This window comes from Alexandromys fortis, unplaced genomic scaffold, assembly GCF_014885135.2.
Source record: "Alexandromys fortis isolate MF-2015 unplaced genomic scaffold, M_Fortis_MF-2015_v1.1 scaffold_127, whole genome shotgun sequence".
Classification (NCBI taxonomy): domain Eukaryota; kingdom Metazoa; phylum Chordata; class Mammalia; order Rodentia; family Cricetidae; genus Alexandromys; species Alexandromys fortis.
This window is the reverse complement of record NW_026068006.1, coordinates 893,272-908,690: the sequence shown is the minus strand read 5'-3', so window position 1 is coordinate 908,690 and position 15,419 is coordinate 893,272. Positions and strand designations below refer to the sequence as shown.

Here is a 15,419-nt window from a genome sequence, read left to right as displayed (position 1 = left end):
CCAGGTGAAGTTAGATACCCTGAACCCACAGTGTGCAAGGAGAGAACCAATTCCCACAAGCTTAGGCTCAATTCTACAGCAGCAGTACATGAGGAAGTCAGGATTTCAAGAGTTTTGGAGGCTGTTTTCTGGTGTAAGGAGGGCTGCCCTCCCCTTCACACAGTCTGCAAGGCCTCTCCTTTTCCTTCCCTGCCTCGTTAAACTACTCCCATTTCCTCAAATTCATGATATCATGCTATTTCTTACATCTTTGCTCCCTGATCTAAAATAACTCCTCCCTCAAGGAAGGGGGAGGACCTTAAGCAACCCTCGGCTATCCTAGCAAATCAGCTTGCGGACCACGCCTCCAAGTAGCCAGTGAAAACTTACATCCACACCATCCAGAGAAGGGACTGGAACACAGTACTCTAAATATTTAGTAAACCGAGATGAAACTGACTCTAGCCACACAGGAGTCAGGCCAAGCCAGAGTGGTGAAGCCAGGGAGCTGATGCTGTAGGCGTGTCCATGTTGGAAGAAGCCCAGGTTCTGGCTGCCAAGGAGGGCATGAAGCAGAGTGGAATGCCAAAAGATGGCACCTACGGAAGAGCCACCAGTAACACAAGGCCACCCACCCCTTCGATGCCCTAGGAGACAGACAAGCAGGTGTATGTCTGTAGCCCTCAGCCAAAGCAGCTCCTTACTGCCATCTAAAGACAACATAAAAGGGAAAAAGGTGTCTATAGTCCCTCACAAAGGAGAAGAGCCTGTGGCTGGAACCAGAGCCTTCTGAGCCCAGCCTTCTCCCCTCTGCATGACTTCTCTGGCTGTTGCATCCTGGAGCAGGAAAGAGCAGGATGTGACCGGCCAGGCGTTTGCCCACCCACCACTCCTCGATGTGGTCACAGGCTGATCTGACAGACTCTCAAATAGCCTGGGTTTTGCTCTTCTCAGACAGTTAAAAAAAAAAAAAAAAAAAACCACTGGATTTTTTTTTTTTCTTAAATGAGTAAAGGAAGCGACAAAGCAAACAGAAAGCTTAACCACACTGCAGAAGGTCTGAAGAAGTTGCAAAATGCTCTGGATGGATTTTCTTCACCAAACATTACCGGAATATGGGTCTCTGTCTCTCACCACCTAGGTCCTCTGGATCCCCAAACCCTGACCATTGGCTCCCCGTAATGGTTCTTCCCTTCCTGATCCAAAATTCCTCTAGAACCTTCTATGTGTATGACCTATGACCCAATAGTAGATCAGCCAAACCGAGACCTCTCCCCCCCCATGCCCCACTGGGTTAATAAGGTGGCCTTGCTAGTCTGTGAGGATTTAGAGACACAGGGGAGCAGGCTACTCAGCAAGCAGACACACTGGCAGCCTGAGTTTGCTCCCTGGACCCACAGTGTGCAAGGAGAGAACCAACTCCCACAAGTTGTTCTCTGACTTCCACACTTACACACCAAAGCGTGCCCATGTGTGTTCGCATGTGTATGTGCACACATACACGCACAACAAACAATGTTTATAAACGGACAAAAATAAAAATCAAAATTCCCATTCTTGAGCAATCAGCCTAACAGACCACTGTTGATGATTTATGATATTTAGACATATGGCATCCTAAAACTCTATGACAATTTATCCGAACATCAAAAAAAAATTAGAATACAAAGTTTATTCTTAAGCAAGGTGGTGGGATGTCTGCCTGTTCACCTAGATATTCAGCCTGCACAAACAGCCCATGAGGTAAGGTGAAGTAACTTCCTCTCCAGTCCGGACAGAAGACCTTACACTCAATATTCTGAAACGAATTATCACATGAAGCAGAAAGGGCTAGTGTGGCCCCGAAGCATTCACCAACTGAAAGAGGCAGTTTGGAACACTTTAATTCTTTGTCGAGCCCACTGCTGGAGGGAGCGCAGTTACATATTTTTATAAATGCCGACATACTTCCTACTTGAGAGGAACTGTCTGTCATCAAACTGCTGCTCCAGGAGGAAGCTATAATTCTGTCTAATTTCTGCAGGTCTATCTTGCTACCATGGTGGGGAAATTTCTTTTTCTTGCATATCCTTTAACCTGAGGTGAACAGAGTTGCTATCCCTGTTTGTAACTATTCTTTTCAAGTCAGGCATGGAAAATAGGCAAGTTCCTGTTTCTGCGCCCTAAATTGAATCAGGTGTCCTCTCCTCTTAAGAAAATGAAGCTGCTTTGGTGCTGGCGTGTTTTAATGAGAGCGGAGCCGGCCGACAGTGACAAATGGCAGTGACACGGGAGAGAGCACGCGAGCAGGACAACGTGTGCACGGCACAGGCTTACAGACTATTTTTCACTGACTACTCTGAATGACTTCGCTGTTTCTTAAGGGGCCTATTAATCTCAAATTTAGTTATTACACAACGTTTATTTGAACATATATTCTGAGGATGATGACAGTTAATAAAGGCAATCTCTCACAAGCTGTATTTTACATATTGTTGCACCTACAGCTCCCAGTCCTTTGATGGTACTGATGGAACAGTCGACATTGTTTGTATCAGGCTTGTTTTTTTTTTTTTTACAGTGCATATATTCAGACTCCTTTCTAAGCACATGGGAACTCTTAAATAACTGTTAAAATGCATAAGAAAAAGTCTGCACACAAAACGGTAAAAGTAAAAGGGCATCTTAACTGTTCAACAAAAATCGTTTAATGTGCAGACTGACCCTTCTAAGACAAACCAGACGCCTTTTAACACTTTTAGAGCTCGGGCGCCTAATATACACCAACCCTTGCATACCAATCCACTCTCACAGTGTGCGCAGAGCCTGAGACAGAGGGCAAAATCAATTTTCTTGAGGTGCAAAAAGAATCAAATAGCAGCAGCTCCAGTGCTCTACTCCTCAGATGTTTACCGCCAAGTCCCAGACAGTGCAGAGGCTGCGGTGGTCTCCAGTCCGTTAAAGGACCCTTTTTACATTCTCCTCAGTTAGCAATTCAATAGATCCATCAGTTCAGACCAGGTTCGGGTTCTGGGGGAAAGAGTGACTTTAAGTAAAACTGGTTACACAATAGAAAAATTCACGACAACCTAGAGGAAGACTTGCAAATGCCCGTTACCACTGAGATTCCTGTGACTTCCTCCTGAAGTCTCAGGTGCAGAGAAATCAGACCTAGCGGGCAGGATCCCTGGATTCACTGACAAGCCCTTTACAATGAAGAAAGCTTCAGGGAGGAAAGAGGTCTTTCCAAGGTCACGTGGTCCCCAGCAAAGCCAGACAGAAATCCTCTCCAGGCCAGGCTGCTGCCCCTCTATCACAGCCACTCGGGCTAGCTCACGGGCTTCAGACATCCACAGATATTGCTTTTGCATTTAAATTGCAAAAGCCAATATATTAAAGTGGTTACAGTTATGTGGGGATAATGGAGTGATAAACATTTTCTCCTCTGTGTTGTTCTTTGATTTTTAAGGAAATTTTATTACCTATATATTTAGTAAGGGGGAAAATATAAAATAAATGTTGGCTAGTAAGCACAATTAAGAATCCTAGAGGCTCACTCATCAACCTTTGGGCGAACACAGCATGACAATGTGTATATTAGATACTGGTCAGTATATCAGATACTGGTCAGTTAACATCCAGCTGAACTGAGTAACCCCAACACAGTATCTTAGGGAAACTATCTACATAGCCATCTTCACTGTATCATTGCTAGTGAAGGAACGAAATGTGGGTATAAACCAGAAAACCAAGTCTTCAACTCAAAACACTTAAGATTTGCTTTCTTACATTATATTGACTTCATGTAAATATCTGGAATGAAGCTAAACAGAAATCAGTTAAATTGTGATACAGTACTTGACATTATATCTTTCAATAATGCCAATTTGCTGATATTCCTGAAGCTTGATTTTTCTTTATCTTATGGGTTTCCAAACTCCCCTAAAAAGGATTAAACAAAATATTTCTCTATTCATTCAACACAACTTTGTTAAGCCTAACCATAAATCTAGGCCCTTGGAATACAAAAAGTCAAAGCCTGTGGAGTCACAGTTAAGGACAATAGCCTAAAACACACCAATGACTTCAAAGAGTTAAGAAAACCCAGCAACTATCAGGGAACTCCTAGTGGCACACAAGCATTTCTCTGATCAATTAATGGAAGCTCTATTCAGTGCCAACCATAGACGAAGCTCTCAGCACACCAGGGGAAAATCTGGCCAAAAACTCCCCTGGCACTTTGTGTAGAAGGGCATCCACAAAACAGAAGTGACAACCTATGTCAAAGCAATCTAGGGTTTCTCACAAGTTTTAGACTCTAGCTACTCAACTCTGTAACGTCTGCTCTTTTCCATCCATTAGGGCTGAGGACCTCAGCGCTTCTCAAGAGAGCAATGGCTCAGCCCTCTCCCATCAGTAATAAACAGCTTCCCTACACCTTTGGGGAAATAACTTTCCATCGAACCACAGGCTGCCACAGGCCGCAGGCTGTGCCACTGAAGTCACCCTGCAGAGTCTTCACTGAGAAGCCGGATGCGCACTTTGGAAGTTTCAGGTTCAGATCAGGTTAGAAATCACATCTTCAGCACGAAATCCTCCCCTTTCCTGACATATTCTTTAAGGGGGTCCCCTCATTATTGCCACCAAGTCCTGAGCAGTGGATGTCGAGCTGGTTCTTGAGGGGAAGGCACATCATATTCTATATTGGCTCTAATAACGTTTTGTTTGCTTGTTTTTCAAAACAGGGTTTCTCTGTGTAGCCCTGGCTGTTCTGGAAGTTGATTTGTAGACCAGATCTCTTGAACCCAAAGAGATCTGCCTGCCTCTGCCACCCGAGTGTGGGATTAAAGGCGTGCACCACCATGCCTGGCTCTAATGTAACATTTCTTTTGCTGTTCTACATTTATGTATTATGTATGTGTGCACATGTGTGCATGTGTGTACACACCACATGGTGCATCATGGAGCTTAGAAGACACGCTGTGGGTCTCTGTTCCTTCTTCCAACCCTGTGGGCTCTGGGGATGGAACTCAGCTTTCGCCTGCTGAAGCATCTCACCAGGCCCTAACACAACATTTAAATTAGAAATATTAATTTTGTAGAAACTCATCCAGAAAATACCAGAACATCAGCCTGATGGCAAAGCCATTTAAAGCATCATAAGAAAGGCAGAAAATAATAATTCTAATGTATATAGATAGGTACATATAAAATATAAATTATTGGAACCTAGCGATATGCAGAAATACTTCACTGTACAATGAGGTTTGCTTTAGGAGTACATGATTGGTTTATGACCTCAAAATTTAATCGAGGCACTTCATCTTAAAAATGATTTTTTTTCGATATTGAACTCGAGTTCGTAGAGGCGAGTCCAGTCTCAAAAGGGAGGGCCATGATCCAAAGGAACCAGAACAGTTGAGGAAATTGTTTATTGGGGGTCTGAGCTTTGAAACCACAGATGATATCTTAAGAGAACATTTTGAGAAACGGGGCACACTTACAGACTGTTCCAGGGGCTTTGTTTTTGTGATCTACTCTTGTGTTGAAGAGGTGGATGCTGTAGTGTATGCTCGGCCACATTAACCATGGGCAGAACTGTGAAGTGAAGGGGGCCCTTTCTAAACAAGAGATGCAGTCTGCGGGGTCACAGAGAGGTCGTGGAGGGGAATCTGGCAATTTTGAGCTGTGGAGGTAACTTTGGTCATGGTGGAAACTTTGGTGGAAGAGGAGGCTATGGTGGTGGAGGTGGTGGCACCAGAGGGAGTTATGGAGGTGGTAATGGTGGCTATAATAGATTTGGAGGGGATGGTAGCAACTTTGGTGGTGGTGCTGGCTACAGCAGTAGAGGAGGCTATGGTGGTGGTAGACCAGGATGTGGAAACCAAGGTGGTGAATATGGTGGTGGTGGTGGAGGAGGATATGACGGTTACAACGAAGGAGGAAATTTTGGTGGAGGTAACTATGGTGGTGGTAGCAACCATAATGACTCTGGAAATTACAGTGGACAACAGCAATCAAATTATGGTCCCGTGAGAGGGGGCAGTTTCGGTGGAAGAAGTTCAGGCAGTCCCTATGGTGGTGGCTATGGATCTGGTGGTGGAAGTGGTGGATGTGTCAGCAGAAGGTTTTTAAAAAACAGCAGAAAAGGGCTAGGGTTCTTAGCAGGAGAGAGTGGAGTTGTCAGGAAAGCTGCAGGTTACTTTGAGATAGTCGTCCTAAATGTATTAGAGGAATTGTAAAAATCTGCTACAGAAGGAGGGATGATCCACAGTCAGAAACGTTACCACAGCTTAAACAGGAGGCCCTTCTTGTTCAGGACTGTCAGAGCCACAGTTTGCGAAAAGTGCAGCTACTGACTAATGCAACGCAGTGTCAGGGAGAGGTTCGTTCCTGAGGTCTTTGTCTTTCATTCCATCAGCTCATGTGCTACCTGTATATTGTGGCAGTGCTACCAGGAATAAAAAATTAAGGAATTTTTGACTTTCCAAAAAAAATTATTTCTAAAGTGGTCATTTCAAAACTATATGACAAAATTCAGGTGGATGTGGTGGCTCCTGGCTGTACTGTCAGGACATGGTGGCACTCGGCTGTACTGTCAGGACATGGTGGCGTCGGGCTGTATTGTCAGGACATGGTGGCACTCGGCTGTACTGTCAGGACAAGGTGGCACTCAGCTGTACTGTCAGGACATGGTGGCGTCGGGCTGTACTGTCAGGACATGGTGGCGTCGGGCTGTATTGTCAGTACATGGTGGCGTCGGGCTGTATTGTCAGGACACGGTGGCACTCAGCAGTACTGTCAGGACGTGGACCAGAGTTCAAGCCTCAGAACCTCCACAGAAGCCAGGAGGTGGAGCAGCCCATTTGTAATCCCAGACATTGGTCAGGAGGCAGGGAGCAATCCCAGGACAAGTTCGCTGGCTACATCAGGTAAATTGATGGTTTTGAGTTCAGCAAGAGCCCTTGCCTCAGGAAATAAAATGAAAACTGATCAGGGAAGACAGCCAACGTCAGCCTCTGAAATCACACACATGTATTTATAACCATGCATATGTGTGCCACAAAGAGACACATACACATAAGCGCTCATACAGCTTAGAAAACGCGAATTCCTAAGAATGTTCTGGAAACAACCATGGATGTTTCTAGGTAACCCCAGTCTTACTGTGGCCACACAACATGAAGACCAAATAACCGTTCCCAGAGCAGAAGAAACCAGTTATGCCACAAAAATGGCCTTAACTTCGCTTGATTTGCAAATAGATATGAAATTTAACTTGGGTTTGCCTTTTAAATGTCTCTGATAATTATGAATAAAATTTAAACTGCCTCCAAAAACTGGCAACAATAGTTATTGGCCAATCCTCTGCTACGTGGAAGCCTCCAGTGCGATGACCAGCCATGCTGAAGGCAAAGCGACATGCCCATTTTTGCCTCTGTGCGCCTAACTTTTTGATTCTATGGTTTCCTGCATAAGCCTGCATTTATTTCTTTTACGCAATAACAAACTTTAAATTCTCCTCCCTAATATGGTTTTATTTCTTTACCTTGACTGCCTGGAAGTCTTAGCTGAGAAATAACGCAAGACAAAGAAAGAAGGGCACACAGGCTGGAAGGATGGAGTAAATCAGGAATTTATACTGTATCACCCAGCTCCCCTTAAAAACAAGGAAAAGTGTGGTTTTCATTGTTGCAAAGCATAAAGTCTACATACAAAACAACATATTTCTATATACCAACAAGGAATAGTTTTAAATTGAAATTAACAAAAAAATACTATTTATAAGTAATATAAAAACAGGTAAAAGGTATAGAACTTAGATTTTAAAACCTATGAAACACTAACAAGAGAAAAACTTAAATTCCTAGCTAGGGACTGGTTTAGGGCAGAGGCTCAGTCAGGAAAACGCTTGCAGTGCAGGTAAAAGGGGGACCTGAGTTTAGGCCCCAGACTCATGGAAAAGTCAGGTATAACGCTTGCAGTGCAGGTAAAAGGGGGACCTGAGTTTAGGCCCCAGACTCATGGAAAAAGTCAGGTATGGTGATAAATGTGTGCAATCCCAGACCCGAGGAGCAAGGGGCCAGGAGAGGCAGGAAGGTGCCCAAGGTTCACTGGCTGGTCGGCCTAGCTTCATGTCCCAGTTCAAGACCCTGTTTCCAAAACCAAGGTAAACAGCCATCCTGAGAAATCACACGCAAAGTTGACCTCTGGCATATGGACACGTGTACACATATGTACTCAAATCAGCATAAGTATTCCCACGGATACAAACATGCACACACGTGTGCACATTCCACCCCGACACATGAATAAAAACAGCTTAAGAAATAGAGCTTAAAACTTCCAATATTAACATGTCAAATCTTTTTATATTAACCTAACAGTCATTATAATGTCAAAATATCCACAGGGTTTTTAGTATAAATTGACTCAATAAGTAAAATTTATTGTAAAAATAAACTTTATTTACTTATCTGTTTATTTTCGAAGGCATCGCTTTCTTGAGGAAAAATGAACAAGAACAAAGTTGGTCTCTAGATTTTAACGCTCACTGAGAGGAGCGGAAACTGGCTCACAGACAGCACATCTGGAAGATAAGCTTCCTGAAGATAGGAGCTGCTTTTTGACAAGAGTGCAAGGGCAGCTCGTGGGGACAGGACAAACTTAACAAGGGACAACCGCTCTGCCACAGGCCACCCAAACAAAAAGCCAAAGGGGACCACTTGATCCAGCCACCCTATCAAGGCTACCAACTTATTAAATGGAAACTATAACACCAGCTTCATAAAATTATTGTGAGATTAAATTAAATGATTATATAAAAACCCAGGTTTCGTACAAAACGTCATAAAATCTGTGGCCCAGCTGCTGTTCCTTACACAAGTGTCTGTTCCCTGACATAGGAATCAAAACATAGGACAGCAGAAGAAGCACAAGCATTTCTAAAAGGGTCCCCAGAGAAACTGCCTTCCTTCTTGCACCCACGCCCAACTGCTCGGTATTTCAAACCCCTGCACTTCCGCTCATGGAGGTTCGTTCTTACTGAACTGACAGGGTCTTGAACTCCTTCACCACACCACAAATAGAGCACAAATAGCTTGCTAAGTGCAACTGCAGGAAGAGGTAGGGTTTAAATAAATGAACGCAACTGAAGCACCCATGAGGTAGAAGAACGAACAAGAACATGGCTGCTTAAAGGAAGACTGGTTGCAGGCTGGCAGGACACACCAACACACATGCCCGTATACCCACACACATGCAGGCATGGGCGCACAGGCATGTGATATAATAAAAAAATTATTTAAAAAATAATAATACAGTGGACAGTGGGCTGGGCTATACAACTCAGTACAGTGCTTGCCTAGGACGCGGGAAGTCCTCAGTTCCATCTAGAGGACCAAAAATAAGAAAATTTAAAAGTGATTAGAATAAGTTCTTTAAAAATCTGTGTGTATGGGACAGTGGTGGCGCACGCCTTTAATCCCAGCACTCGAGAGGCAGAGGCAGGCGGATCTCTGTGAGTTCGAGACCAGACCAGCCTGGTCTACAGAGCTAGTTCCAGGACAGGCTCCAAAGCTACAGAGAAACCCTGTCTCGAAAAACAAAAACAAAAAAAAATTGTGTGTGCATATGCACGTGTACATCCCTATGAGGATATGCAGGCTTATTTATGCAAAGCATGGCACACGTGTGAAAGTCAGAGAATAATCTCAGATGTCAGTCCTCATCATCCACCCTGTTTGAGGTGGCATCTTTTTGTTATGAGCCACTGCATACAACGGGCTGGCAAGCTTCCAGGGCTGAGCCTGTCTCAAGCGCCCTTCCTGCTGTAGGAGCACTGCGACCACAGACACGTACTATTATGGCAGCTGTTCTGAACTCACGTCAGCATGCAAGCTCTTTGCCCACTGAGCCATCGCCCCGGGGAAGACTCTGGTCTTCTGGAGTCTGTGCCTTTATGACTGTGCTGCCACCTGCCATTATCTGGGGACAATGGCACCCACTCCACTACCACAAACATTAGACTCTTGCTGGGCAGAGGTGGCTCACACATACCTTGTCCCAGCACTTGGGAGGCAGAGGCAGGCGAATCTGAGTTGAAGGTCAGTTTTAATAACTACAAAGTGAGTTCCAGGGCTACACAGAGAAACCTTGTCTTGAAAAACTTCCAAAAACATTAGACTCTTTTTTTTTAACATGTCATCAATTAGCAATTGGTTATGACTTGAATTTTGCTAAATAATAAAAAATAAACTCACTATTAAAATTTAAGTTTTTGTCTTTTTTTTCAAATAAAAGACTGAGTATACTTCTCAGAAACTATGAAACACTGATGGCTTAAGTTAGCGGAGTGAGATCTCTCCTTCCTAGTGTCAACGCCGACAACGTGGATCTTCTCCCATTAACAAATAACAAAGTGATTCTTTTTATGTCCTATAAAGATCATGGCTGAGTTTAAAAACAAGCTTCAAGGCATCATTTATATCTACAAATAACAGAGTAATCCCGACAGAAGGAGGAGAGAAAGTTTCCCAATCTCCTAGCCTGGGGTGGAGGGAACCTGCTTGAGAGGACGTAACACTGACAGCGGCTGAACTGGAAGTATAAAGAGGAGCTTCCCAACAGCCTTCCTTCCCTAGGCCGTTAATCTTTATCTGACTCTAATATAGTATGTAGATAGGATATAGATGAGTATCAAATAAACATGGCAAGGAAATCACAGACACGCTAAAAAGTAGAACAGCAGTCAGCAAGCAGCAAAGCACTAAATCGACTTCAAGTTTTTATTAAGGGTATCCTTCTGCTAGTGACGGAAGGTGTGTTAGCTTAGCGGGCCGTGCAATCACCGTGGCACCACAGCTAATGGACTGCCCGGAGATGATTTAATAGGAGCCAGCTCAACAGCGCTGGGTAAGTAACTCCGACAACCTGGGGCTTTCTTCTGGTCAAATGTTTTATATCTGTAAGTGGTTTTCTTAAAAAAAAAAAAGAAAGGGGGGGGGGCTGTGAAGATAACTCACAGAAAGATTCACTCTAACTGCCCAAACGTTCTTACTTCAGTTCAGAGTGCCAAGACCTTCAGATGTGACTCTACTTGTAACATGGTGAGCAATCTCGATCAACAAGGCTTTGGGGGAGAGGGAGGTAATTTTGCCCCTTTCTAGTCTTGCTAGGTGTAAGGCAAGCAGCAACATCTTCATCAGTCTTAAGAATGTCATATTCCACATGACCCAACAATGCTACTTCTAAAAACCCTCTATGGAGGGGCTGGGGAGTTAGTTCAGCAAGGATAAGGCGCTGGGTTCAGTCCTCCCTCAACTCTTTAAAAAAAAAAAAATGTAAAAAAACCATATGACCTAGCTCAAAAGATCATAAGATTATTTTAATAACAAAACCTGTAAGTTTATGAAGGGCTAAGGACACATAGAATATGCCTAAGAATAAGGTTATCTACCAGTAAATAAAGAAATCATTTGCCTATATTTCTAGATTATCAGTGGGAACATGTAATGCTTTCATAACAAGAAGAACCGCACAGAAACATAAAATCTGGCCCTACTGCTGCTGTGTGATATATCATTGAACTGGAGTATTTTAAAATGTAACATAGGACAGTGAATGAATGGCAAGAACCTTTCTCTCGATACTCAAGTCAAAATTACACCTGGGTATGTAATTATGCAATAATATAAACTAAATTCAAAATAAAAATCATTTCAATAGAAATAAAAATAATTGCATGTTATTGGAAAAGAATCCTTTTCCATCATTATTAAAGTGATCATTCTTTGGAGAAATGAATCAGAAATAAGTGGAGATGCGAATATGGCCTGACGGCAGACTGCAAACAGACAGGTGAGGGTCTGAATACAGCGACTGCGAAGAAGAAAGATGAAGGTTTAAATGCCAAGAGCCCCAGACAGTATCTGTTGTCAACTCTTCTGATTATACTCTTTGAAAAGGCATCTCTTTAACCTAGTCTTTATAAAAGAAAGTGACGGGTAAAGTCAGCTCCAGGTGTGAGGCTCCAGGTCTTTTTTTAAAATTGATTTTTATTGAGCTCTACATTTTTCTCTGCTCCCCTCTCTGCCTCTCCCCTCCCACTTCAACCCTCCCCCAAGGTACCCATGCTCCCAATTTACTCAGGAGATCTTGTCTTTTTCTACTTTCTATTTCCCATGTAGATTAGATCCATGTAAGCCTTTTCTTAGTGTCCTCATTGTTGTCTAAGTTCTCTGGGATTGTGGTTTGTAGACTGGCTTTCTTTGCTTTATGAATAGTTTTTCTGTGTCTGGGTTACCTCACTCAAAATAATGTTTTCTAGCTCCATCCATTTTCCTGTGAAATTCAATATGTTATTTTTTCTGCTGTGTAATACTCCATTGTGTAAATGTACCACATTTTCCTTATCTTCGATAGAGGGGCATTTAGGCTATTTCCAGGTTCTGGCTACGACAAACAAAGCTGCTATGAACATAGTTGAGCACATGTCCTTGTGGCACGACTGAGCATCCTTTGGATATATACACAAAAATTGTATTATTGGGTCTTGAGGAAGGTTGTTTCCTAATTTTCTGAGAAATCACTCTGACATCCAAAGTGGTTGTATCAGCTTACATTCCCACCAGCAATGCAGAAGTGTTCCCCTTTCCCCACAACCTCTCCAGCATAAGTTGTCATCAGTGTTTTTATTTTGGCCATTCTTACAGGTGTAAGATGGAATCTCATAGTTGTTTTGATTTGCATTTCTCTGGTGACTAAGGATGTTAAACATTTCCTTAAGTGTCTTTCAGCCATTTTAGATTCCTCTGTTGAGAGTTCTCTGTTTAGGTCTGTACTCCATTTTTTATTGGATTATTTTGGTCTTTTGGTGTCCAATTTCTTGAGTTCTTTGTATATTTTGGAGATCAGAACTCGGTCTGATGTTGGGTTGGTGAAGATCTTTTCCCATTCAGGCTGTCGTTTTGTCTTGTTGACCATGTCCTTTGCTTTACAGAAGCTTTTCAGTTTCAGGAGGTGCCATTTATTAATTGTTTCTCTCAGTGTCTGTGCTGCTGGGATTATATTTAGGAAGTGTTCTCCAGTGCCAATGCATTCAAGTGTACTTCTTCTATAAGGTTCAGTGTGACTGGCTTTATGTTGAGGTCTTTGATCCATTTGGACTTGAGTTTTGTGCATAGTGATAAATATGGATCCATTTGCATTCTTCTACAAGTTGCTATCCAGTTATGCCAGCACCACTTGTTAAATATGCTTTCTTTTTTCCATTTGATATTTTTTGCTTCTTTGTTAAAAATCGGGTGTTCGAAGTTGTGTGGACTGATATCTGGGTCTTTTATTCAGTTCCATTGGTCCTCCTGTCTGTTCTTATGCCAAAACCAGGCTGTTTTTAGTACTGTAGCTCTGTAGTAGAGTTTGAAGTCGGGGATTTTGATGCCTCCAGAAGTTCTTTTATTGTACAGAATTGTTTTGGCTATTTTGGATTTTTTGCTTTTCCATATGAATTTGAGTACCGTTCTTTCGAGGTCTTTGAAGAATTTTGCTGGGATTTTGATGGGCATTGTGTTGAATCTGTGAGGCTCCAGTTCTTAATTTGTTTTTAGGATGCTCAGTTTCTTGCAAAATGAAGGCATGGCTCCCCACCGTGTCTATGAAACACAGAGCAACATTTGAAGACGGAAACCCCGGCTGTGTGTGCTGGAGCTGTTGTTAAATTAAGCTGGGTTTGCGGTGTAATCCAGAACTTGGGAACAGCGGCAGAGGATCAAGGCCAGCTTGGAGCATATAATGAGACCATGCTAATCCTAATCAGTTAACTAACTGATTAAATTTAAAAATTGTGTTTAGAAAGCCCACCAAGCATTATGCAATCTAGTGCTGAGTAACACACTCTTGCCCCTTTCTTTCTTCCATCTTTTATCCACCGCTTCCTCTCTCCCAGCACAACCTCTGGCCCAGAAATTTGTGTATCAGATTCATGATGAAAGTCACTGGAAACAGGTTTATGAGTTTACCCTTTTTCTCTTCCTAAATATACAAGAAAATAATGACATGAAAGCAAAACATACTACTTTTGCTTTGAAAATTGTATTGATCTATCTCAAAAACATACCATGATTTAAAACTTATTTCTGAGAAAAATCTATAAACAAAGCAAGGTCCGTGAGCATAATCAAATTCTGGTAGCCTGTTGAAAAGTGTTTTTGATTCAATATCAGATAATTAACTTCAGTTCTTCATTCAACCACCAAAAGATAGCATCATCAAAAGAGGCTGGTGTTGTTTGTTAAATTACATGTGTGTGTATGCCTACATGTGTATATGTACATGAAAATGAAGGTGCCCACAAGGCCCTAAGGCATCTGATCTGCTGCATCTGAGAGGGCGCCATTTCCACTGCACCTGGAGCTTCGGCTGTGCGCTACCAGATAGGGATGCTCTGAGGAAACGGAGCCATCTCTTGAGCCCTGAGTCAGCTTGCCAGCCCATTCTCACTAATAGCCCTCTTAGCATAAGCATTCCTTACTGGAGCAGACAAAACGGAGCCTTTGGATCTTTCAAGGCTACAATAAGGTCTTCACAGAATCTACCTAAGCACAAAGTACCCACTATGGCCAGTAGGTTGCAAGGCCTGAGAAATCAGGGGGCATTTAGCACTCCCCACCAATCATCCTCTGCATGCCCCGCCCATTCATTCTCCAGAGTTCTTAGTCATCTGTCTAACTGGGTTTTTGTCAGGTACCAAGTGGGTCAACTTTCATAGACTGACTCCTTGAGAACATAAATGAAAAGCTTACAAAAACCAGCCCTCCATCTATACCCACAGTTAGGTTTTAAATTCACGAGCCGAATCATAAGCCTAATTAAAGATTTTCCCAAGATGTCATTTAGCCAGTTTTCCCCTCCTTTCCCGCATTTCCATCATCCTTCTAATCTCAAAGTTAGAAAAGGTTTACATCTTTTAGAGAAAAAAATGTGGATGTCTTTTTAAAATGAATTCCCTCAACTACTCCGTACATCTACTTTCTAATCCCCAACTCACTTAATTAAATTCAGTGTGAATTTAAATTGCAATTAACATCTTTTGAGGGATTACATGCTCTAATCACAATTATACAGTGAATATTTAAAACACATACATTTTGTTACATTATCTGAAATGCAAATTGGGAGTCCAAAAAAGATGTGTAATAAAAATGTATAGTACTGAAGTCTTTATTATGAAAGCTGAGGGACTGGAATTGAGGTTGGGAAGAGGAAAGCGCAGAAACCAGTACAAAAACAAATTGCCTTGCCTCCCAAACCCCTGGAATTGGCCCCACTTGGCTCCCATTTAACCTAACTTCATCACAGTTTAAAAATTAACTTGCAAAGGGTTCGGTTAACCAAAATGAAGTTCCTTCCTTCCTGCTAACTGCCGGGTTCCCACACTGCTGTCCTGGCTGTTTTACTAGCAG

The 15,419-nt window shown here is 42.6% G+C and overlaps 1 protein-coding gene across 9 annotated transcripts in view; it reads right to left on the bottom strand.

Annotated features, from left to right (window-relative positions):
- Positions 1–15,419, bottom strand: part of Slc10a7 (solute carrier family 10 member 7) — a 229,063-nt gene that overhangs the window by 158,039 nt on the left and 55,605 nt on the right. Inside the window, exon 5 of one of the 9 annotated variants that reach the window (XM_050161536.1) lies at positions 2,948–2,988. The exons of the other annotated variants lie outside the window; for them this stretch is intronic. Coding sequence (XP_050017493.1) covers positions 2,971–2,988 — 18 coding nt within the window. The 3' untranslated portion in view covers positions 2,948–2,970. Of the gene's footprint in view, positions 1–2,947; positions 2,989–15,419 lie in introns of those variants that run through there. 9 annotated transcript variants of the gene reach the window in all.